General features: G+C 42.0%; 2 protein-coding genes and 1 long non-coding RNA gene across 5 annotated transcripts in view; 1 reads left to right on the forward strand and 2 right to left on the reverse strand.

Annotated features, from left to right (window-relative positions):
* LOC123165085 (protein ROS1A) overlaps positions 1–7,138 on the forward strand; it is a 25,803-nt gene extending 18,665 nt beyond the window's left edge. Inside the window, exons 3-8 of one of the 3 annotated variants that reach the window (XM_044582712.1) lie at positions 4,007–4,091; positions 4,169–4,260; positions 4,354–4,422; positions 4,497–4,533; positions 4,623–4,705; positions 6,278–7,138. In XM_044582712.1, coding sequence (XP_044438647.1) covers positions 4,007–4,091; positions 4,169–4,260; positions 4,354–4,422; positions 4,497–4,533; positions 4,623–4,705; positions 6,278–6,302 — 391 coding nt within the window. In that variant the 3' untranslated portion in view covers positions 6,303–7,138. Of the gene's footprint in view, positions 1–1,113; positions 1,486–4,006; positions 4,092–4,168; positions 4,261–4,353; positions 4,423–4,496; positions 4,534–4,622; positions 4,706–6,277 lie in introns of those variants that run through there. The other 2 variants (XR_006482754.1, XM_044582711.1) reach the window with 2 other exon arrangements.
* LOC123165086 (uncharacterized) overlaps positions 1–16,597 on the reverse strand; it is a 23,019-nt gene extending 6,422 nt beyond the window's left edge. The window contains exons 1-6 of the mRNA XM_044582713.1: positions 16,449–16,597; positions 14,412–14,501; positions 12,374–12,463; positions 10,336–10,425; positions 8,298–8,387; positions 6,260–6,349 (exon numbers count right to left, since the gene is read on the reverse strand). Of these exons, the coding sequence (XP_044438648.1) occupies positions 6,260–6,349; positions 8,298–8,387; positions 10,336–10,425; positions 12,374–12,463; positions 14,412–14,501; positions 16,449–16,458 (460 nt within the window). The 5' untranslated portion in view covers positions 16,459–16,597. The remainder of the gene's footprint in view (positions 1–6,259; positions 6,350–8,297; positions 8,388–10,335; positions 10,426–12,373; positions 12,464–14,411; positions 14,502–16,448) is intronic.
* A 3,490-nt stretch (positions 16,598–20,087) lies between these two features.
* Positions 20,088–23,418, reverse strand: LOC123169339 (uncharacterized). Its single transcript, XR_006484754.1, has 3 exons — positions 23,031–23,418; positions 22,563–22,652; positions 20,088–20,614 (listed from the first exon to the last, which is right to left on the reverse strand). It is a non-coding gene; the product is annotated as an uncharacterized lncRNA (long non-coding RNA).
* Positions 23,419–25,545: the final 2,127 nt, after the last annotated feature.

Raw genomic sequence — 25,545 nt, forward strand, 5'->3', positions numbered from 1 at the left:
CTTGTTCATCATGAGCTTCTACAGCCTTCCGGAGACGCTTCATCACGAGATCGCCACTGTTCAGGGCCGTTTCTTTTGGGCCGGTGAGGGAGACAAGCAGAAGTACCACATGGTTAGGTGGTCTGAAATCTGCAAGCCTCGCGACCAGGGCGGCCTCGGGATCATGTCTTCCAAGCGCATGAACATTGCCCTCCTGACTCGGTGGCTTTGGCGGATTGCCAACGGAGATGGTGGCTTGTGGCTTCGCATCATTCAGCAGAAATACCTCCGAGGCCAGCCTCTCGCCTTCTGCCAGCGGTCTGGGGGGTCCCAGTTCTGGCAATCCGTCATCCAGCTCCTTCCTGTCCTCCGGATTGGGACTTCGATTGAGGTCGGATCAGGCACCGCGATCTTGTTCTGGTTCGACAGATGGACTGGCGACTTACCCCTTGCGGCTCGCTTTCCCAACCTATTCTCCATTGCGGTGGCCCCTCAGATATCGGTCGCGGCAGCCCTTATTGACTTAGGGCAGCTCGTGTTCCGAAGGCCCTTTGGTCTGGCTGAAACAGCCGATTGGCAGGAGCTGCTTGACTGCATTGCATTGCACGCGCCTGATCTTACGACCGAAGATGACAGCTCCAGATGGCGTCTAGAGCCTTCTGGACAATTCTCCACCAAGTCCCTGTACCAGGCCATTGCTCCCTCGCCTGGCCATGAGGCGCTCACATCTGGGAGATTCGCCTTCCCCTGAAGATTAGGATTTTCCTGTGGCAATGGATCCACGGCCGCCTCCCGTCTGGCGTCGAGGTCCTGAAGCGCAATGGTCCGGGTGATGGGCGATGCCCGCTCTGCGGGCCGGAAGAGGATTCGAATCATATCTTCTTCACCTACGTGTCCGCGCAGTTCCTAAGGAGCTGTTTCCGCGAGATAGTGGGTGGAAGCTGGGACCACAACAACTTCCCCGCTCTCTTCGCCGAACTCCAGGCAATCCCACCCGCAGTTCGCCACATTAGGTGGCTGGCCGTTGGGGTGCTGGCCTGGACGCTGTGGACTGTTAGGAATAAACTTGTGATTTAGCGCATCCCTCTTCGTCATGCTACTGACGCTTTGTTCAAATGGTCTGGTTACTTGCAGCTTTGGCGGCCGCTTAGCCGCCCCAGGGAGAGAGACACCATCACCTCCATCATCACCCAGCTTCGCGCGATGGCTCTCCGGATGGCTCCGCCGCTTCCCCCTCCACCCCCGGAACCAGATTAGATCGTCGCCGCCATCGCCATCGCCACCGCCTTGCCGTTTTGGTTTTTTGTCTTCTCGTGTGCTTGTGCTGGGCTTATTGTGCTGTGCCCACAGCGGAACTTGGGTCTCTTTGTCTGTGTGTTTGTGTTTGGGTTGGACCGTGCCTGCGGTGGCTTTGGGTGAGTGTGTGTGGTGTGTGGGTGTGACATTGATAACCTTGTGCTTGGTGTTGCTTTATTTATAAAGCGGGGCGAAAGGCTTTTTCGGTAATCACAAGCTTATTACGGATGGTCCATAATGTCCAAGCTAGAGCGCTAACTACCACCCACATTGTGGGTCGTTGACTGGCGGCATGTTACGCACTTCAAGGAACATATCTGGGAGGTTGCCATGGCACCATCCGCCACCAATCCCCTCCTGAAGGGTACTCCACAGGAAGATCGCTGCCGGACATGTGAAAAAGATGTGATTGGAGTCTTCCGGGACATCACATAGTGGGCAATTTCCATCGCTGGGGCCACTTCTCTTTCGAACCTCGGTACTCGAGGGTAACCGACCTCGCACCAATTGCCAAAGGAAGATTTTGATCTTCATCGGCACTTTCATCTCCCAAAGGAGATTGAGTTCCGCCGGACCCGGCGTGGCCGCAATGGCCTTATATAAGGACTTAGAGGAGAATTGTCCACTCGGCTCGAGATGCCAAGAGATGGTGTCACTCTCAAGTGAGGGGGTGTGTAGCGCCACACTCAATCAGCTCCTCCCATTGGTCCCGTTCCGCCGTACCAAAGGTACGCCTAAACGCGAGGTTGGCAAGGTTACCAAGGGCATCTTCTACCGAGATATGAGGTCTCGCACAAATGCCGAAAAGCAGCGCAAAGCGTACCGCGAAAGGTCTGGTACCCGACCAACGGTCCAACCAAAACAGGGTACCAACCCCGGATCCTACCGAGATAGAAGATCCTATATGGAGGACCGGGAGTAGTTGGATTATCGCTTGCCAGAACTGGGACCCTCCAGACTGTGGGGCAAACGCCAATGGTTGGCCATGCAAATATTTTGCGCGTAGGATGTCTAACCACAACCCGCTCTCGCCCACGGCTATTCTCCACAACCATTTGGAGAGAAGGGCGATGTTCATCCGTTTGGATGAAATAACCCCCAAGCCACCTTGGTCCTTTGGTTTACAAATCTCCGACCACTTGACCATGTGGTACTTTTGTTTATCGCCATTGCCGGCCCAAAAGAACCTAGATTGGTATTTGGCAATGTCGTGATGAAGGGATTCCGGGAAGCTATAGAATCCCCTAAGGGTACGCAAAAGGCTTGTTTTAGTTCCATAAATTATTCTTGTAGCCACATGGGATAGATAATGCACTTTTTTTCAAGCATTCTTTCCACGAATACTCAAAAGGCTTGCATCTCATTGCCCTAAAACAAAGGAGAGTTTTGCATATCTCGTGGTTTGTCGATTGAACCATGCACCTAGTCACAACACAATGTGATTACTCCCTGGGCATGATTAGCATCACACCCCTTGCACCAGCTAGCTTTGCGCCTCTGGTCCCAAGCACGAGCTGCCAGGCTCTTAAGCCTGACGAAGCTGAATATCGACACTTAGAACTGAAGACAGTATATAGAGGTGTAATGTTTCACCTCTGAGTGATGAAGCCTACGTCGTCCGATCTGCATCTTACGGTTCCTGGCGCCACTTACCGCTTCCTACCAGCTTCGGCAATATCAACCACAGGTGGTCCACCCTACGGCTCACCGAAGCCCAGCCGTCACTGTTAATTTATCCGATAACGGGCTTGCTCATTAACTGTTTCCCCCTCTTTTGCTTGCTGTCCTGTAAGGCTATAAGAACAACCATTCTGGATCTGAGACGATCATCTCTTGTAACTGGGTTAAACCCTAAGCCGCTGTGTTCCGGCTGGCCTCATATGTACCTCAGATCTTGCCCAGATTGAATGCCTTATCCTGCCAAAGTAGCTACTTTCTACTGAAATTCCTCTTAAACTGTAACTCATCGACAGCTCAGCTATTCTAAACCTGTCACGAGCCTCGTCCTGAATCTTGCACAGCTGCTGCGGGATGCCTCGTCGTGCAGCACTGAAAGTGCAGATGTTCCGCTGCTTCTAGGCACCAGGCTGCAATCATGATGAGCGATGTTGTGCCCTTCCTCTGAGCAGCAATACAGACAAGACTGAGGAGGCCCACCATGATTGGAAGTAGACACCCGGCTGCCGTAGTGGTGCCATAGTTTTGGCACAAGACTAGGCAATCGACCAAAAGATGCTAAACAAGATAACTTCACTCAGTGGTGCCTGTTTGTTTTTTCGTTCTTTTCTTGGGCTTGTTGAGCTATGCGCTCAGCAGAATCTGTTGTACCGCCATGTGTGTGTGCGTGTTGTGTGCAGCGTGAACCTTGTTGAACTTTGTTGGACCTTGGCTCTAGTGGTTGCTTTATTTATAAAGCGGGGCGAAAGCCTTTTCCGGTAAACAAGATAACTTCACAGTAAAGTAATAGAAGGGCACATAGTATATAAGATGGCAGAATCTTATGTGACGATGCTAATACTGAGATATTTTTTATAAGTCAATTTGATCCCAAGATATTCAACCAAGTAGTAACCGAGTGTCGGAAAATTCCAAGTGCTATGAGCGATTTGCATGTCTCAAACATGCTTGTCATACAGGCCTGTCTATTAGCAATAGCTAAATATCTTTTTCTTAATTAGGTTTGACCATTGCATTTTCTTAACCTGTCAGAACCTTTGTTTCACCCTTTCAGGGAGTTCCTTCTAAGCATTAGAGGGCTTGGACTCAAAAGTACTGAGTGTGTTCACCTTTTGACACTACGTCATGTAGCTTTTCCGGTATGTTCGGTCCTTACCTTGAGAAGCTTCTCCCAGTTACACTCTTATTCAGAGAATCTTTATGTTTAATCCCTTAGGTGGACACAAATGTTGCTCGGATATGTGTCAGGCTTGGCTGGGTGCCTCTTCAACCTCTGCCTGACTCTCTTCAACTGCACCTATTGAAACTGTATGTTTCTTATTCCCTTGAGTTAGCTTGATCACAGGGAGCATATATATACCGATTAATTTGTCTGACATATATCACCTTCTTCCATCGAAGTTATCCCGTGCTGGACCACATACAGAAATATCTTTGGCCTCGACTATGCAAGCTTGACCAGTTTACTTTGTAAGTCAAATTCAGCATTTCAGAAAACAAATATTCTTAGCTTCCAACATTTAGTAACACCTCTCAGTATGCAGGTACGAGCTTCACTACCAAATGATAACTTTTGGAAAGGTGACAGGCGCGAGACAGTACATCTATCTAATGATCTAACAGGAATTTGATTTAATATGAACTGATAGACTGTTTTCTTCCTCTTTCAGGTTTTCTGTACCAAAATTAAGCCTAACTGCAATGCATGCCCCATGAGAGCTGAGTGTAAGCACTTCGCTAGTGCATTTGCAAGGTAATCTCTTAAATTGCATGATATCCTTGTTACTTCAGCTATTAACCAGCTACACAATATTGCATAGGCATTTGAGTGGGGGGTGTTAAGACTCTTCATGCTACGACGACACTCTCAAGACGCGGATTTGGATTATCATTTTTTTTAGTATTACGCTTCTTCAAATGTAATGCTATTGCATAGGCATTTGAGTGGGGGGTGTTAAGGAGTATTAGTATTGGTCTATGAGTCCTTATTAGTCTATGTTTAGTTTCCTTGCACCTCAAGTCATGTGTAATATATATAAGCCCCTTGGGCCTTCAATAAAGATAAGTTGCTTAACATGGTATCGGAGCTAAGGTCTTGAGTTCAAATCCTGACTTTCGCAATTTATTAAAAATTGCTGATAGCCCCCCTTTGTGTCCACATAGAGGCCTCTTGAGAGTTTCGCGCGCCGTCGCTCTCTTTCGGTTGCACGTGTTGACTTGTCTTCCCCGTCACACGTGATAGGGGGTGTTACAGTATATATGGATTGCACTAGCCCTTTCCATCAGTTTGGACTTTTGGTTGCGTTGGCTAGTGCATGAAGCTTAACAGTAGAAACCCCTGGCCTCTGCATCAGTACGACGCACCCTATAGCAGTCTTATTTCCCAAATAAACTCTTACCATTTGGAGCATATGTTTTCGTATCACATACTTTGAAAGAGTACATCTACTTTTCCTAACGTGGTTAGTGTATATGTATTATCCCATATTCACACTTGCCAACAAATATTTTATATTTCATGAGTATTATCCAGTGAATTTTCTTTATCGTCAGTATATATGGTGACTGGTATTGTCAACATAGCTCGATAAAATTAGCTAGTTAGAATCCGTGCTTCCTTTTCTTCAGTGAATGATATACTATAGTATAGTACTTTATTGGATTGGAACTTTGCATTCACCAACAGTAACACCAAAATGAAAATACGGTCATTGTTTCCATTGGTTATTATATACGAAAATTCATTTTCTGAATTTGCAGTATCAGACAAAACTCACCACTTAACTAGTGTATAGTAGACAACGAAACAGGCTTCATGGCAATTTTTCATGTTATATCATGTGAATTGAATCATGAAATAGGGCCTTGATTCAACCGATTGCTATCCGTCCTCTAAGAAATTTAAGTTGCAGCTATTTCGCCTCATTAAGACATCCATACAGTCAGTGCACTCGTAAATAAATCTGTATATCTAGGATTTATTACTTTGGCACTCATGCTCGAAAATGCTTACAAAATCTTTTTGGAGCATCATTTTTCTTCTAGAGCATTAGGAATGTTTTTTCTTCACGAAGTTTTGCATTCAGAATGTTTTGAATTTTGTTCTATTTGTTTGATTTTACTGTTCATGAGGGTGCCTGTGAGCTCGTGATCAGAAACTCCATGTCTCTTTTGGTGTTCTTTTGAGTTGGTTATCTTCATGCTTGTGATAGCAGTAGAGTACAACATTTCCAAGTTCACCATTTAGTAACTAGTAGTAATAACTTGTGTTATATGAGCTAGAACGTGCTTATGCAGAGGGATTTACCTTTGTTTATTTTTGCAGGGGTTGTATGCGTGAGGGGCTTTGACAGGAGACAGAGGGCACCAAGACCGCTTAATGCAGGGTTACATTTACCTGCAACAAAGGTTACAAGAGATAAAAGGCGTGCAGCAGCCAAAGAGGAGGAATAAGCCATTGAGATAGAGGAAAAGAAAGCATACATGCAAGATTCAAACCTAAATAATCATAGTATTGCTTTTAGTTTTCTTTTCTTCCGCTGCGTTCACTAAATCCGTTGATATTTTGTGTTTCTCATGCCATGTGAGTCCAACATACCTTTGTCCGTCAGCCTTTTTCTGGTCATTGTCCTCTCTATAGGATTTCTGTGGCCTCTCTTTGCATTGTTGATCTAAGCCCATTCTCTTGCCGCCGAGCTTCTTTCGCCGTCGACTTTCATGGGCCATGATTCTTTAAGCAATGCTTCTTCTCTTGATGTGCCATCTTCTTTTGATAACCCATCTTCTCTTGATATTTCTATTGTATCTTCTATTGATGCGTTGTCTTCCTCTGATGTGCCATCAAATCGTTATCCCCTTTGGCGACTCGACAGGTTTTGAAGACTCTTCATGATACGACGACACTCTCAAGACGCGGATTTGGATTATCATTTTTTTTAGTATTACGCTTCTTCTAATGTAATGCTATTGCATAGGCATTTGAGTGGGGGGTGTTAAGGAGTATTAGTATTGGTCTATGAGTCCTTATTAGTCTATGTTTAGTTTCCTTGCACCTCAAGTCATGTGTAATATATATAAGCCCCTTGGGCCTTCAATAAAGATAAGTTGCTTAACATGGTATCGGAGCTAAGGTCTTGAGTTCAAATCCTGACTTTCGCAATTTATTAAAAATTGCTGATAGCCCCCCTTTGTGTCCACATAGAGGCCTCTTGAGAGTTTCGCGCGCCGTCGCTCTCTTCCGGTTGCACATGTTGACTTGTCTTCCCCGTCACACGTGATAGGGGGTGTTACAGTATATATGGATTGCACTAGCCCTTTCCATCAGTTTGGACTTTTGGTTGCGTTGGCTAGTGCATGAAGCTTAACAGTAGAAACCCCTGGCCTCTGCATCAGTACGACGCACCCTAAAGCAGTCTTATTTCCCAAATAAACTCTTACCATTTGGAGCATATGTTTTCGTATCACATACTTTGAAAGAGTACATCTACTTTTCCTAACGTGGTTAGTGTATATGTATTATCCCATATTCACACTTGCCAACAAATATTTTATATTTCATGAGTATTATCCAGTGAATTTTCTTTATCGTCAGTATATATGGTGACTGGTATTGTCAACATAGCTCGATAAAATTAGCTAGTTAGAATCCGTGCTTCCTTTTCTTCAGTGAATGATATACTATAGTATAGTACTTTATTGGATTGGAACTTTGCATTCACCAACAGTAACACCAAAATGAAAATACGGTCATTGTTTCCATTGGTTATTATATACGAAAATTCATTTTCTGAATTTGCAGTATCAGACAAAACTCACCACTTAACTGGTGTATAGTAGACAACGAAACAGGCTTCATGGCAATTTTTCATGTTATATCATGTGATTTGAATCATGAAATAGGGCCTTGATTCAACCGATTTCTATCCGTCCTCTAAGAAATTTAAGTTGCAGCTATTTCGCCTCATTAAGACATCCATACAGTCAGTGCACTCGTAAATAAATCTGTATATCTAGGATTTATTACTTTGGCACTCATGCTCGAAAATGCTTACAAAATCTTTTTGGAGCATCATTTTTCTTCTAGAGCATTAGGAATGTTTTTTCTTCACGAAGTTTTGCATTCAGAATGTTTTGAATTTTGTTCTATTTGTTTGATTTTACTGTTCATGAGGGTGCCTGTGAGCTCGTGATCAGAAACTCCATGTCTCTTTTGGTGTTCTTTTGAGTTGGTTATCTTCATGCTTGTGATAGCAGTAGAGTACAACATTTCCAAGTTCACCATTTAGTAACTAGTAGTAATAACTTGTGTTATATGAGCTAGAACGTGCTTATGCAGAGGGATTTACCTTTGTTTATTTTTGCAGGGGTTGTATGCGTGAGGGGCTTTGACAGGAGACAGAGGGCACCAAGACCGCTTAATGCAGGGTTACATTTACCTGCAACAAAGGTTACAAGAGATAAAAGGCGTGCAGCAGCCAAAGAGGAGGAATAAGCCATTGAGATAGAGGAAAAGAAAGCATACATGCAAGATTCAAACCTAAATAATCATAGTATTGCTTTTAGTTTTCTTTTCTTCCGCTGCGTTCACTAAATCCGTTGATATTTTGTGTTTCTCATGCCATGTGAGTCCAACATACCTTTGTCCGTCAGCCTTTTTCTGGTCATTGTCCTCTCTATAGGATTTCTGTGGCCTCTCTTTGCATTGTTGATCTAAGCCCATTCTCTTGCCGCCGAGCTTCTTTCGCCGTCGACTTTCATGGGCCATGATTCTTTAAGCAATGCTTCTTCTCTTGATGTGCCATCTTCTTTTGATAACCCATCTTCTCTTGATATTTCTATTGTATCTTCTATTGATGCGTTGTCTTCCTCTGATGTGCCATCAAATCGTTATCCCCTTTGGCGACTCGACAGGTTTTGAAGACTCTTCTTGCTACGACGACACTCTCAAGACGCGGATTTGGATTATCATTTTTTTTAGTATTACGCTTCTTCTAATGTAATGCTATTGCATAGGCATTTGAGTGGGAGGTGTTAAGGAGTATTAGTATTGGTCTATGAGTCCTTATTAGTCTATGTTTAGTTTCCTTGCACCTCAAGTCATGTGTAATATATATAAGCCCCTTGGGCCTTCAATAAAGATAAGTTGCTTAACATGGTATCGGAGCTAAGGTCTTGAGTTCAAATCCTGACTTTCGCAATTTATTAAAAATTGCTGATAGCCCCCCTTTGTGTCCACATAGAGGCCTCTTGAGAGTTTCGCGCGCCGTCGCTCTCTTCCGGTCGCACGTGTTGACTTGTCTTCCCCGTCACACGTGATAGGGGGTGTTACAGTATATATGGATTGCACTAGCCCTTTCCATCAGTTTGGACTTTTGGTTGCGTTGGCTAGTGCATGAAGCTTAACAGTAGAAACCCCTGGCCTCTGCATCAGTACGACGCACCCTATAGCAGTCTTATTTCCCAAATAAACTCTTACCATTTGGAGCATATGTTTTCGTATCACATACTTTGAAAGAGTACATCTACTTTTCCTAACGTGGTTAGTGTATATGTATTATCCCATATTCACACTTGCCAACAAATATTTTATATTTCATGAGTATTATCCAGTGAATTTTCTTTATCGTCAGTATATATGGTGACTGGTATTGTCAACATAGCTCGATAAAATTAGCTAGTTAGAATCCGTGCTTCCTTTTCTTCAGTGAATGATATACTATAGTATAGTACTTTATTGGATTGGAACTTTGCATTCACCAACAGTAACACCAAAATGAAAATACGGTCATTGTTTCCATTGGTTATTATATACGAAAATTCATTTTCTGAATTTGCAGTATCAGACAAAACTCACCACTTAACTGGTGTATAGTAGACAACGAAACAGGCTTCATGGCAATTTTTCATGTTATATCATGTGATTTGAATCATGAAATAGGGCCTTGATTCAACCGATTGCTATCCGTCCTCTAAGAAATTTAAGTTGCAGCTATTTCGCCTCATTAAGACATCCATACAGTCAGTGCACTCGTAAATAAATCTGTATATCTAGGATTTATTACTTTGGCACTCATGCTCGAAAATGCTTACAAAATCTTTTTGGAGCATCATTTTTCTTCTAGAGCATTAGGAATGTTTTTTCTTCACGAAGTTTTGCATTCAGAATGTTTTGAATTTTGTTCTATTTGTTTGATTTTACTGTTCATGAGGGTGCCTGTGAGCTCGTGATCAGAAACTCCATGTCTCTTTTGGTGTTCTTTTGAGTTGGTTATCTTCATGCTTGTGATAGCAGTAGAGTACAACATTTCCAAGTTCACCATTTAGTAACTAGTAGTAATAACTTGTGTTATATGAGCTAGAACGTGCTTATGCAGAGGGATTTACCTTTGTTTATTTTTGCAGGGGTTGTATGCGTGAGGGGCTTTGACAGGAGACAGAGGGCACCAAGACCGCTTAATGCAGGGTTACATTTACCTGCAACAAAGGTTACAAGAGATAAAAGGCGTGCAGCAGCCAAAGAGGAGGAATAAGCCATTGAGATAGAGGAAAAGAAAGCATACATGCAAGATTCAAACCTAAATAATCATAGTATTGCTTTTAGTTTTCTTTTCTTCCGCTGCGTTCACTAAATCCGTTGATATTTTGTGTTTCTCATGCCATGTGAGTCCAACATACCTTTGTCCGTCAGCCTTTTTCTGGTCATTGTCCTCTCTATAGGATTTCTGTGGCCTCTCTTTGCATTGTTGATCTAAGCCCATTCTCTTGCCGCCGAGCTTCTTTCGCCGTCGACTTTCATGGGCCATGATTCTTTAAGCAATGCTTCTTCTCTTGATGTGCCATCTTCTTTTGATAACCCATCTTCTCTTGATATTTCTATTGTATCTTCTATTGATGCGTTGTCTTCCTCTGATGTGCCATCAAATCGTTATCCCCTTTGGCGACTCGACAGGTTTTGAAGACTCTTCATGATACGACGACACTCTCAAGACGCGGATTTGGATTATCATTTTTTTTAGTATTACGCTTCTTCTAATGTAATGCTATTGCATAGGCATTTGAGTGGGGGGTGTTAAGGAGTATTAGTATTGGTCTATGAGTCCTTATTAGTCTATGTTTAGTTTCCTTGCACCTCAAGTCATGTGTAATATATATAAGCCCCTTGGGCCTTCAATAAAGATAAGTTGCTTAACATGGTATCGGAGCTAAGGTCTTGAGTTCAAATCCTGACTTTCGCAATTTATTAAAAATTGCTGATAGCCCCCCTTTGTGTCCACATAGAGGCCTCTTGAGAGTTTCGCGCGCCGTCGCTCTCTTCCGGTTGCACGTGTTGACTTGTCTTCCCCGTCACACGTGATAGGGGGTGTTACAGTATATATGGATTGCACTAGCCCTTTCCATCAGTTTGGACTTTTGGTTGCGTTGGCTAGTGCATGAAGCTTAACAGTAGAAACCCCTGGCCTCTGCATCAGTACGACGCACCCTAAAGCAGTCTTATTTCCCAAATAAACTCTTACCATTTGGAGCATATGTTTTCGTATCACATACTTTGAAAGAGTACATCTACTTTTCCTAACGTGGTTAGTGTATATGTATTATCCCATATTCACACTTGCCAACAAATATTTTATATTTCATGAGTATTATCCAGTGAATTTTCTTTATCGTCAGTATATATGGTGACTGGTATTGTCAACATAGCTCGATAAAATTAGCTAGTTAGAATCCGTGCTTCCTTTTCTTCAGTGAATGATATACTATAGTATAGTACTTTATTGGATTGGAACTTTGCATTCACCAACAGTAACACCAAAATGAAAATACGGTCATTGTTTCCATTGGTTATTATATACGAAAATTCATTTTCTGAATTTGCAGTATCAGACAAAACTCACCACTTAACTCGCGTATAGTAGACAACGAAACAGGCTTCATGGCAATTTTTCATGTTATATCATGTGATTTGAATCATGAAATAGGGCCTTGATTCAACCGATTGCTATCCGTCCTCTACGAAATTTAAGTTGCAGCTATTTCGCCTCATTAAGACATCCATACAGTCAGTGCACTCGTAAATAAATCTCTATATCTAGGATTTATTACTTTGGCACTCATGCTCGAAAATGCTTACAAAATCTTTTTGGAGCATCATTTTTCTTCTAGAGCATTAGGAATGTTTTTTCTTCACGAAGTTTTGCATTCAGAATGTTTTGAATTTTGTTCTATTTGTTTGATTTTACTGTTCATGAGGGTGCCTGTGAGCTCGTGATCAGAAACTCCATGTCTCTTTTGGTGTTCTTTTGAGTTTGTTATCTTCATGCTTGTGATAGCAGTAGAGTACAACATTTCCAAGTTCACCATTTAGTAACTAGTAGTAATAACTTGTGTTATATGAGCTAGAACGTGCTTATGCAGAGGGATTTACCTTTGTTCATTTTTGCAGGGGTTGTATGCGTGAGGGGCTTTGACAGGAGACAGAGGGCACCAAGACCGCTTAATGCAGGGTTACATTTACCTGCAACAAAGGTTACAAGAGATAAAAGGCGTGCAGCAGCCAAAGAGGAGGAATAAGCCATTGAGATAGAGGAAAAGAAAGCATACATGCAAGATTCAAACCTAAATAATCATAGTATTGCTTTTAGTTTTCTTTTCTTCCGCTGCGTTCACTAAATCCGTTGATATTTTGTGTTTCTCATGCCATGTGAGTCCAACATACCTTTGTCCGTCAGCCTTTTTCTGGTCATTGTCCTCTCTATAGGATTTCTGTGGCCTCTCTTTGCATTGTTGATCTAAGCCCATTCTCTTGCCGCCGAGCTTCTTTCGCCGTCGACTTTCATGGGCCATGATTCTTTAAGCAATGCTTCTTCTCTTGATGTGCCATCTTCTTTTGATAACCCATCTTCTCTTGATATTTCTATTGTATCTTCTATTGATGCGTTGTCTTCCTCTGATGTGCCATCAAATCGTTATCCCCTTTGGCGACTCGACAGGTTTTGAAGACTCTTCTTGCTACGACGACACTCTCAAGACGCGGATTTGGATTATCATTTTTTTTAGTATTACGCTTCTTCTAATGTAATGCTATTGCATAGGCATTTGAGTGGGAGGTGTTAAGGAGTATTAGTATTGGTCTATGAGTCCTTATTAGTCTATGTTTAGTTTCCTTGCACCTCAAGTCATGTGTAATATATATAAGCCCCTTGGGCCTTCAATAAAGATAAGTTGCTTAACATGGTATCGGAGCTAAGGTCTTGAGTTCAAATCCTGACTTTCGCAATTTATTAAAAATTGCTGATAGCCCCCCTTTGTGTCCACATAGAGGCCTCTTGAGAGTTTCGCGCGCCGTCGCTCTCTTCCGGTTGCACGTGTTGACTTGTCTTCCCCGTCACACGTGATAGGGGGTGTTACAGTATATATGGATTGCACTAGCCCTTTCCATCAGTTTGGACTTTTGGTTGCGTTGGCTAGTGCATGAAGCTTAACAGTAGAAACCCCTGGCCTCTGCATCAGTACGACGCACCCTATAGCAGTCTTATTTCCCAAATAAACTCTTACCATTTGGAGCATATGTTTTCGTATCACATACTTTGAAAGAGTACATCTACTTTTCCTAACGTGGTTAGTGTATATGTATTATCCCATATTCACACTTGCCAACAAATATTTTATATTTCATGAGTATTATCCAGTGAATTTTCTTTATCGTCAGTATATATGGTGACTGGTATTGTCAACATAGCTCGATAAAATTAGCTAGTTAGAATCCGTGCTTCCTTTTCTTCAGTGAATGATATACTATAGTATAGTACTTTATTGGATTGGAACTTTGCATTCACCAACAGTAACACCAAAATGAAAATACGGTCATTGTTTCCATTGGTTATTATATACGAAAATTCATTTTCTGAATTTGCAGTATCAGACAAAACTCACCACTTAACTGGTGTATAGTAGACAACGAAACAGGCTTCATGGCAATTTTTCATGTTATATCATGTGATTTGAATCATGAAATAGGGCCTTGATTCAACCGATTGCTATCCGTCCTCTAAGAAATTTAAGTTGCAGCTATTTCGCCTCATTAAGACATCCATACAGTCAGTGCACTCGTAAATAAATCTGTATATCTAGGATTTATTACTTTGGCACTCATGCTCGAAAATGCTTACAAAATCTTTTTGGAGCATCATTTTTCTTCTAGAGCATTAGGAATGTTTTTTCTTCACGAAGTTTTGCATTCAGAATGTTTTGAATTTTGTTCTATTTGTTTGATTTTACTGTTCATGAGGGTGCCTGTGAGCTCGTGATCAGAAACTCCATGTCTCTTTTGGTGTTCTTTTGAGTTGGTTATCTTCATGCTTGTGATAGCAGTAGAGTACAACATTTCCAAGTTCACCATTTAGTAACTAGTAGTAATAACTTGTGTTATATGAGCTAGAACGTGCTTATGCAGAGGGATTTACCTTTGTTTATTTTTGCAGGGGTTGTATGCGTGAGGGGCTTTGACAGGAGACAGAGGGCACCAAGACCGCTTAATGCAGGGTTACATTTACCTGCAACAAAGGTTACAAGAGATAAAAGGCGTGCAGCAGCCAAAGAGGAGGAATAAGCCATTGAGATAGAGGAAAAGAAAGCATACATGCAAGATTCAAACCTAAATAATCATAGTATTGCTTTTAGTTTTCTTTTCTTCCGCTGCGTTCACTAAATCCGTTGATATTTTGTGTTTCTCATGCCATGTGAGTCCAACATACCTTTGTCCGTCAGCCTTTTTCTGGTCATTGTCCTCTCTATAGGATTTCTGTGGCCTCTCTTTGCATTGTTGATCTAAGCCCATTCTCTTGCCGCCGAGCTTCTTTCGCCGTCGACTTTCATGGGCCATGATTCTTTAAGCAATGCTTCTTCTCTTGATGTGCCATCTTCTTTTGATAACCCATCTTCTCTTGATATTTCTATTGTATCTTCTATTGATGCGTTGTCTTCCTCTGATGTGCCATCAAATCGTTATCCCCTTTGGCGACTCGACAGGTTTTGAAGACTCTTCATGATACGACGACACTCTCAAGACGCGGATTTGGATTATCATTTTTTTTAGTATTACGCTTCTTCTAATGTAATGCTATTGCATAGGCATTTGAGTGGGGGTGTTAAGGAGTATTAGTATTGGTCTATGAGTCCTTATTAGTCTATGTTTAGTTTCCTTGCACCTCAAGTCATGTGTAATATATATAAGCCCCTTGGGCCTTCAATAAAGATAAGTTGCTTAACATGGTATCGGAGCTAAGGTCTTGAGTTCAAATCCTGACTTTCGCAATTTATTAAAAATTGCTGATAGCCCCCCTTTGTGTCCACATAGAGGCCTCTTGAGAGTTTCGCGCGCCGTCGCTCTCTTCCGGTTGCACGTGTTGACTTGTCTTCCCCGTCACACGTGATAGGGGGTGTTACAGTATATATGGATTGCACTAACCCTTTCCATCAGTTTGGACTTTTGGTTGCGTTGGCTAGTGCATGAAGCTTAACAGTAGAAACCCCTGGCCTCTGCATCAGTACGACGCACCCTAAAGCAGTCTTATTTCCCAAATAAACTCTTACCATTTGGAGCATATGTTTTCGTATCACATACTTTGAAAGAGTACATCTACTTTTCCTAACGTGGTTAGTGTATATGTATTATCCCATATTCACACTTGCCAACAAATATTTTATATTTCATGAGTATTATCCAGTGAATTTTCTTTATCGTCAGTATATATGGTGACTGGTATTGTCAACATAGCTCGATAAAATTAGCTAGTTAGAATCCGTGCTTCCTTTTCTTCAGTGAATGATATACTATAGTATAGTACTTTATTGGATTGGAACTTTGCATTCACCAACAGTAACACCAAAATGAAAATACGGTCATTGTTTCCATTGGTTATTATATACGAAAATTCATTTTCTGAATTTGCAGTATCAGACAAAACTCACCACTTAACTCGCGTATAGTAGACAACGAAACAGGCTTCATGGCAATTTTTCATGTTATATCATGTGATTTGAATCATGAAATAGGGCCTTGATTCAACCGATTGCTATCCGTCCTCTACGAAATTTAAGTTGCAGCTATTTCGCCTCATTAAGACATCCATACAGTCAGTGCACTCGTAAATAAATCTCTATATCTAGGATTTATTACTTTGGCACTCATGCTCGAAAATGCTTACAAAATCTTTTTGGAGCATCATTTTTCTTCTAGAGCATTAGGAATGTTTTTTCTTCACGAAGTTTTGCATTCAGAATGTTTTGAATTTTGTTCTATTTGTTTGATTTTACTGTTCATGAGGGTGCCTGTGAGCTCGTGATCAGAAACTCCATGTCTCTTTTGGTGTTCTTTTGAGTTTGTTATCTTCATGCTTGTGATAGCAGTAGAGTACAACATTTCCAAGTTCACCATTTAGTAACTAGTAGTAATAACTTGTGTTATATGAGCTAGAACGTGCTTATGCAGAGGGATTTACCTTTGTTCATTTTTGCAGGGGTTGTATGCGTGAGGGGCTTTGACAGGAGACAGAGGGCACCAAGACCGCTTAATGCAGGGTTACATTTACCTGCAACAAAGGTTACAAGAGATAAAAGGCGTGCAGCAGCCAAAGAGGAGGAATAAGCCATTGAGATAGAGGAAAAGAAAGCATACATGCAAGATTCAAACCTAAATAATCATAGTATTGCTTTTAGTTTTCTTTTCTTCCGCTGCGTTCACTAAATCCGTTGATATTTTGTGTTTCTCATGCCATGTGAGTCCAACATACCTTTGTCCGTCAGCCTTTTTCTGGTCATTGTCCTCTCTATAGGATTTCTGTGGCCTCTCTTTGCATTGTTGATCTAAGCCCATTCTCTTGCCGCCGAGCTTCTTTCGCCGTCGACTTTCATGGGCCATGATTCTTTAAGCAATGCTTCTTCTCTTGATGTGCCATCTTCTTTTGATAACCCATCTTCTCTTGATATTTCTATTGTATCTTCTATTGATGCGTTGTCTTCCTCTGATGTGCCATCAAATCGTTATCCCCTTTGGCGACTCGACAGGTTTTGAAGACTCTTCTTGCTACGACGACACTCTCAAGACGCGGATTTGGATTATCATTTTTTTTAGTATTACGCTTCTTCTAATGTAATGCTATTGCATAGGCATTTGAGTGGGAGGTGTTAAGGAGTATTAGTATTGGTCTATGAGTCCTTATTAGTCTATGTTTAGTTTCCTTGCACCTCAAGTCATGTGTAATATATATAAGCCCCTTGGGCCTTCAATAAAGATAAGTTGCTTAACATGGTATCGGAGCTAAGGTCTTGAGTTCAAATCCTGACTTTCGCAATTTATTAAAAATTGCTGATAGCCCCCCTTTGTGTCCACATAGAGGCCTCTTGAGAGTTTCGCGCGCCGTCGCTCTCTTCCGGTTGCACGTGTTGACTTGTCTTCCCCGTCACACGTGATAGGGGGTGTTACAGTATATATGGATTGCACTAGCCCTTTCCATCAGTTTGGACTTTTGGTTGCGTTGGCTAGTGCATGAAGCTTAACAGTAGAAACCCCTGGCCTCTGCATCAGTACGACGCACCCTATAGCAGTCTTATTTCCCAAATAAACTCTTACCATTTGGAGCATATGTTTTCGTATCACATACTTTGAAAGAGTACATCTACTTTTCCTAACGTGGTTAGTGTATATGTATTATCCCATATTCACACTTGCCAACAAATATTTTATATTTCATGAGTATTATCCAGTGAATTTTCTTTATCGTCAGTATATATGGTGACTGGTATTGTCAACATAGCTCGATAAAATTAGCTAGTTAGAATCCGTGCTTCCTTTTCTTCAGTGAATGATATACTATAGTATAGTACTTTATTGGATTGGAACTTTGCATTCACCAACAGTAACACCAAAATGAAAATACGGTCATTGTTTCCATTGGTTATTATATACGAAAATTCATTTTCTGAATTTGCAGTATCAGACAAAACTCACCACTTAACTAGTGTATAGTAGACAACGAAACAGGCTTCATGGCAATTTTTCATGTTATATCATGTGAATTGAATCATGAAATAGGGCCTTGATTCAACCGATTTCTATCCGTCCTCTAAGAAATTTAAGTTGCAGCTATTTCGCCTCATTAAGACATCCATACAGTCAGTGCACTCGTAAATAAATCTCTATATCTAGGATTTATTACTTTGGCACTCATGCTCGAAAATGCTTACAAAATCTTTTTGGAGCATCATTTTTCTTCTAGAGCATTAGGAATGTTTTTTCTTCACGAAGTTTTGCATTCAGAATGTTTTGAATTTTGTTCTATTTGTTTGATTTTACTGTTCATGAGGGTGCCTGTGAGCTCGTGATCAGAAACTCCATGTCTCTTTTGGTGTTCTTTTGAGTTTGTTATCTTCATGCTTGTGATAGCAGTAGAGTACAACATTTTCAAGTTCACCATTTAGTAACTAGTAGTAATAACTTGTGTTATATGAGCTAGAACGTGCTTATGCAGAGGGATTTACCTTTGTTCATTTTTGCAGGGGTTGTATGCGTGAGGGGCTTTGACAGGAGACAGAGGGCACCAAGACCGCTTAATGCAGGGTTACATTTACCTGCAACAAAGGTTACAAGAGATAAAAGGCGTGCAGCAGCCAAAGAGGAGGAATAAGCCATTGAGATAGAGGAAAAGAAAGCATACATGCAAGATTCAAACCTAAATAATCATAGTATTGCTTTTAGTTTTCTTTTCTTCCGCTGCGTTCACTAAATCCGTTGATATTTTGTGTTTCTCATGCCATGTGAGTCCAACATACCTTTGTCCGTCAGCCTTTTTCTGGTCATTGTCCTCTCTATAGGATTTCTGTGGCCTCTCTTTGCATTGTTGATCTAAGCCCATTCTCTTGCCGCCGAGCTTCTTTCGCCGTCGACTTTCATGGGCCATGATTCTTTAAGCAATGCTTCTTCTCTTGATGTGCCATCTTCTTTTGATAACCCATCTTCTCTTGATATTTCTATTGTATCTTCTATTGATGCGTTGTCTTCCTCTGATGTGCCATCAAATCGTTATCCCCTTTGGCGACTCGACAGGTTTTGAAGACTCTTCATGCTACGACGACACTCTCAAGACGCGGATTTGGATTATCATTTTTTTTAGTATTACGCTTCTTCTAATGTAATGCTATTGCATAGGCATTTGAGTGGGAGGTGTTAAGGAGTATTAGTATTGGTCTATGAGTCCTTATTAGTCTATGTTTAGTTTCCTTGCACCTCAAGTCATGTGTAATATATATAAGCCCCTTGGGCCTTCAATAAAGATAAGTTGCTTAACATGGTATCGGAGCTAAGGTCTTGAGTTCAAATCCTGACTTTCGCAATTTATTAAAAATTGCTGCTAGCCCCCCTTTGTGTCCACATAGAGGCCTCTTGAGAGTTTCGCGCGCCGTCGCTCTCTTCCGGTCGCACGTGTTGACTTGTCTTCCCCGTCACACGTGATAGGGGGTGTTACAGTATATATGGATTGCACTAGCCCTTTCCATCAGTTTGGACTTTTGGTTGCGTTGGCTAGTGCATGAAGCTTAACAGTAGAAACCCCTGGCCTCTGCATCAGTACGACGCACCCTATAGCAGTCTTATTTCCCAAATAAACTCTTACCATTTGGAGCATATGTTTTCGTATCACATACTTTGAAAGAGTACATCTACTTTTCCTAACGTGGTTAGTGTATATGTATTATCCCATATTCACACTTGCCAACAAATATTTTATATTTCATGAGTATTATCCAGTGAATTTTCTTTATCGTCAGTATATATGGTGACTGGTATTGTCAACATAGCTCGATAAAATTAGCTAGTTAGAATCCGTGCTTCCTTTTCTTCAGTGAATGATATACTATAGTATAGTACTTTATTGGATTGGAACTTTGCATTCACCAACAGTAACACCAAAATGAAAATACGGTCATTGTTTCCATTGGTTATTATATACGAAAATTCATTTTCTGAATTTGCAGTATCAGACAAAACTCACCACTTAACTCGTGTATAGTAGACAACGAAACAGGCTTCATGGCAATTTTTCATGTTATATCATGTGATTTGAATCATGAAATAGGGCCTTGATTCAACCGATTGCTATCCGTCCTCTAAGAAATTTAAGTTGCAGCTATTTCGCCTCATTAAGACATCCATACAGTCAGTGCACTCGTAAATAAATCTGTATATCTAGGATTTATTACTTTGGCACTCATGCTCGAAAATGCTTACAAAATCTTTTTGGAGCATCATTTTTCTTCTAGAGCATTAGGAATGTTTTTTCTTCACGAAGTTTTGCATTCAGAATGTTTTGAATTTTGTTCTATTTGTTTGATTTTACTGTTCATGAGGGTGCCTGTGAGCTCGTGATCAGAAACTCCATGTCTCTTTTGGTGTTCTTTTGAGTTGGTTATCTTCATGCTTGTGATAGCAGTAGAGTACAACATTTTCAAGTTCACCATTTAGTAACTAGTAGTAATAACTTGTGTTATATGAGCTAGAACGTGCTTATGCAGAGGGATTTACCTTTGTTTATTTTTGCAGGGGTTGTATGCGTGAGGGGCTTTGACAGGAGACAGAGGGCACCAAGACCGCTTAATGCAGGGTTACATTTACCTGCAACAAAGGTTACAAGAGATAAAAGGCGTGCAGCAGCCAAAGAGGAGGAATAAGCCATTGAGATAGAGGAAAAGAAAGCATACATGCAAGATTCAAACCTAAATAATCATAGTATTGCTTTTAGTTTTCTTTTCTTCCGCTGCGTTCACTAAATCCGTTGATATTTTGTGTTTCTCATGCCATGTGAGTCCAACATACCTTTGTCCGTCAGCCTTTTTCTGGTCATTGTCCTCTCTATAGGATTTCTGTGGCCTCTCTTTGCATTGTTGATCTAAGCCCATTCTCTTGCCGCCGAGCTTCTTTCGCCGTCGACTTTCATGGGCCATGATTCTTTAAGCAATGCTTCTTCTCTTGATGTGCCATCTTCTTTTGATAACCCATCTTCTCTTGATATTTCTATTGTATCTTCTATTGATGCGTTGTCTTCCTCTGATGTGCCATCAAATCGTTATCCCCTTTGGCGACTCGACAGGTTTTGAAGACTCTTCATGCTACGACGACACTCTCAAGACGCGGATTTGGATTATCATTTTTTTTAGTATTACGCTTCTTCTAATGTAATGCTATTGCATAGGCATTTGAGTGGGGGGTGTTAAGGAGTATTAGTATTGGTCTATGAGTCCTTATTAGTCTATGTTTAGTTTCCTTGCACCTCAAGTCATGTGTAATATATATAAGCCCCTTGGGCCTTCAATAAAGATAAGTTGCTTAACATGGTATCGGAGCTAAGGTCTTGAGTTCAAATCCTGACTTTCGCAATTTATTAAAAATTGCTGCTAGCCCCCCTTTGTGTCCACATAGAGGCCTCTTGAGAGTTTCGCGCGCCGTCGCTCTCTTCCGGTTGCACGTGTTGACTTGTCTTCCCCGTCACACGTGATAGGGGGTGTTACAGTATATATGGATTGCACTAGCCCTTTCCATCAGTTTGGACTTTTGGTTGCGTTGGCTAGTGCATGAAGCTTAACAGTAGAAACCCCTGGCCTCTGCATCAGTACGACGCACCCTATAGCAGTCTTATTTCCCAAATAAACTCTTACCATTTGGAGCATATGTTTTCGTATCACATACTTTGAAAGAGTACATCTACTTTTCCTAACGTGGTTAGTGTATATGTATTATCCCATATTCACACTTGCCAACAAATATTTTATATTTCATGAGTATTATCCAGTGAATTTTCTTTATCGTCAGTATATATGGTGACTGGTATTGTCAACATAGCTCGATAAAATTAGCTAGTTAGAATCCGTGCTTCCTTTTCTTCAGTGAATGATATACTATAGTATAGTACTTTATTGGATTGGAACTTTGCATTCACCAACAGTAACACCAAAATGAAAATACGGTCATTGTTTCCATTGGTTATTATATACGAAAATTCATTTTCTGAATTTGCAGTATCAGACAAAACTCACCACTTAACTCGCGTATAGTAGACAACGAAACAGGCTTCATGGCAATTTTTCATGTTATATCATGTGATTTGAATCATGAAATAGGGCCTTGATTCAACCGATTGCTATCCGTCCTCTAAGAAATTTAAGTTGCAGCTATTTCGCCTCATTAAGACATCCATACAGTCAGTGCACTCGTAAATAAATCTGTATATCTAGGATTTATTACTTTGGCACTCATGCTCGAAAATGCTTACAAAATCTTTTTGGAGCATCATTTTTCTTCTAGAGCATTAGGAATGTATTTTCTTCACGAAGTTTTGCATTCAGAATGTTTTGAATTTTGTTCTATTTGTTTGATTTTACTGTTCATGAGGGTGCCTGTGAGCTCGTGATCAGAAACTCCATGTCTCTTTTGGTGTTCTTTTGAGTTGGTTATCTTCATGCTTGTGATAGCAGTAGAGTACAACATTTTCAAGTTCACCATTTAGTAACTAGTAGTAATAACTTGTGTTATATGAGCTAGAACGTGCTTATGCAGAGGGATTTACCTTTGTTTATTTTTGCAGGGGTTGTATGCGTGAGGGGCTTTGACAGGAGACAGAGGGCACCAAGACCGCTTAATGCAGGGTTACATTTACCTGCAACAAAGGTTACAAGAGATAAAAGGCGTGCAGCAGCCAAAGAGGAGGAATAAGCCATTGAGATAGAGGAAAAGAAAGCATACATGCAAGATTCAAACCTAAATAATCACCCCCCCCCCCCCCCCCCTCTCCCTGCACCAAAAAAAGGTTCAAACCTGAAGATGGACATCCCCCAAATAATGTGATGACTCAATAAATTGTTTTCTTTCTTCTGAGAAAAACTCAAAAAGTTGTTGAATCGTTAATTGTAACCGAATGACCTATCGACTGTAATAAATAAAGGACAAAGTTTATATTTCTGGTTTTTGTAATGCTCAGCTGCCTGAAATATTACAAATTACGTCAGTCGATTTTAGATGGGAGAGGAGCAAAGACCTGAGGCAGAGACGCGGGTGCCGCGGCAAGCAGGAGCGAAACGGGTGGACGCCAGCAAGGACGAGATGGAGCCAGCGACGACGCCGCGGCGTTGCACGCGGAGGGGAGTCTGAGGTTTGACATGTGCGAGTGGGAGGACGGCCTTTTCATCTTGACCCCCGGTCAGATTAGACGGACTTCGAGATAGACACGGGGATGCCGCGACGAGCGGTAGTGAGTTGTAGATTCACCGGCGAGGCATAGACAGGAGCTCGCCGGAGGCAGGAGCATCCGGAGGAGAAAGAAGGGCATCGGTTGGGGAAGAAGACGGGCCACGGGGCCAGGTAAGAAGATGGAATGTGCCCAGGGGATCGGTTGGGGAAGAAGACGGGTCGGGTTCATGATGGCGGCGTCGGTCTTCGCTTAGGAGCTGACCTGATATCTTGGGCGTTCAACACATGCGACTTTGCCAGGTGGGCCTGACCTGCATGGACATCACTGACGTCTTCGTTGTTAGACTAATCTCAGCCGCAGATTGGGTGATGTGAGCTGCTGGAGGCGTCTATGCCCAAACGCCTCGCCACGCGCCTCGTTTACATCTTCTCCATGATGCTTCTACGTCGACGCCGTCTTCAGCGCATCGATACCTTCGATGGCTGGTGCTACGCCGTCGCCACCGCCCCTACCACCACAAGCAATGCTTTGACCAAGCCTGGTCCCGGTGTTTCCTTCGCCGGATTCGGACCGGCCATTTCACCTCCTCGGTTCAATGAGAGTTCTCAAATGTGAGGGGCTTCGGGGCTAGGGAGCGCCAGAACCTGCTTAAAAAGTATATTAACGCTACTAGATTTAATTTATCTGCAGGAGACAATGAAAGAGTCATTTTCCCATTCTGATCTTGCTTCTTTGACGGGGGTGGTATTTTATGTTAGAATTGGCTTCCTGCTATTGGTCAGTCTGATGATATTCTTTTAGAAGCCGTTTGGATGTTTTTGACTTGGTTTTGTTTGACTCGGGCTCTAACTTTTCGTGGTCTAGAGCTGAGGGTTTTAATGACTTTGTCTTCAACTATGCGCTTCATGAGCTTCATAGATCTGGGGCGCGAATTACGTGGTCAAATCATCAGCTGGACCCGGTTTTCCCTCGTTCTTCTCTTGTTGCGGAGTCTGCCATTGGCAGCGATCATAACCCCCCCCCCTCCTTCTGGACTCTGGCTTGGCCTCTCTGACCTCTTCGTGCCCGTTCAGGTTTGATGCCTCCTGGCTTCTCATAGAGAGTTTCCCACAATTGGTTTCTGCTAAGATCCTGGGTTTGTTTGGGTTGCCGCACCGCTCCTTTGGGCCAATTGATGATTGGCATTTTCTTTCCTCCAACCTTCGTCGGTTTTTGAAAGGGTGGAGCTGGAATCGTGCGGCGGATGCTCGTAAGGAAAAAGATAGGCTTTTATCCGGTATTAAGACGCTTGATGCGACCGCTGACTCGGTTGGTCTCGATGCGGAGGGCAGGACGCATAGATATGAAGTTGAAAGTGCTCTTTTAGGCTTGCATAAACAGGAGGTGGTGTATTGGCAACAACGTGGTCGTATTTCTTGGATTTTAAAGGGTGATTCTATTACTGCCTATTTTTTTGCGGTCGCTAACGACCATCGTAGGCGTTGTTCTATCCTTAGATTGTGTATCAACGGAGAGGTTGTCGTCGATCCTGAGATCATTAAACGACATATCTTTTCCTTCTTCTCTGATCTTCTAGCGGCCAAACTCCTGGCGGATGTGCGTATTTCCTCTAATTTATGGGTCGTGGGGGATAGGGTCTCTTCCGACGACAATATGTCGCTCGCGGTTCCTCTTTCCACAGACGAAATTGACTTGGTGGTCTCCTCGTCCAACTCCAATTCTGCTCCTAGACCTGATGGCTTCTCTATCGCCTTCTTCAAGAAAATTTGGCCGGTTCTTAGGCATCTCGTCTATGCTATTATTTCTGGTTTCTGTTTGGGTACTGTGGAAATATCTAGGCTTAGTTACACAGTCATCTCTCCCTTCTCAAGGTGAAAGGGGCGGATTCTATCAGACTTTTCGGGCCTATTGCTCTTATTAACAATATTAAGTTTCCCTCTAAGGGCTTTTTCACTTGTCTTTCTCATGTGGCCCATAAGGTTATTGGTCAAAAACAATCGGCTTTCATTAAGGGGCGCTTTATTTTAGATGGGTTTTTGAGTCTTCATGAAATTATCCATGACCTTAAAACCAATGGTTGTAATGCAGTTGTGTTGAAATTGGACTTTGAGAAATCCTACGATTTGGTTAGCCCTTTCTTCGGGATGTTCTTCTAGCAAAGGGTTTTGATGGCGCGTACGTCCATATCATTCTGCAGCTGGTGTGCAGGGGGCATACTAATGTTTCTGTTAATGGTTCTGTTAGCCCTTATTTCAAAAATGGGTGGGGGTCTTCGTCAGGGCGACCCCATCTCCCCCACCCCATCTTTTCAATTTTGTGGCTGATGATTTTTCTTGTATTCTGACCCGGGTGGCCGCGGCTG

This window comes from Triticum aestivum, chromosome 7D (genome assembly GCF_018294505.1).
Source record: "Triticum aestivum cultivar Chinese Spring chromosome 7D, IWGSC CS RefSeq v2.1, whole genome shotgun sequence".
Lineage (NCBI taxonomy): Eukaryota > Viridiplantae > Streptophyta > Magnoliopsida > Poales > Poaceae > Triticum > Triticum aestivum.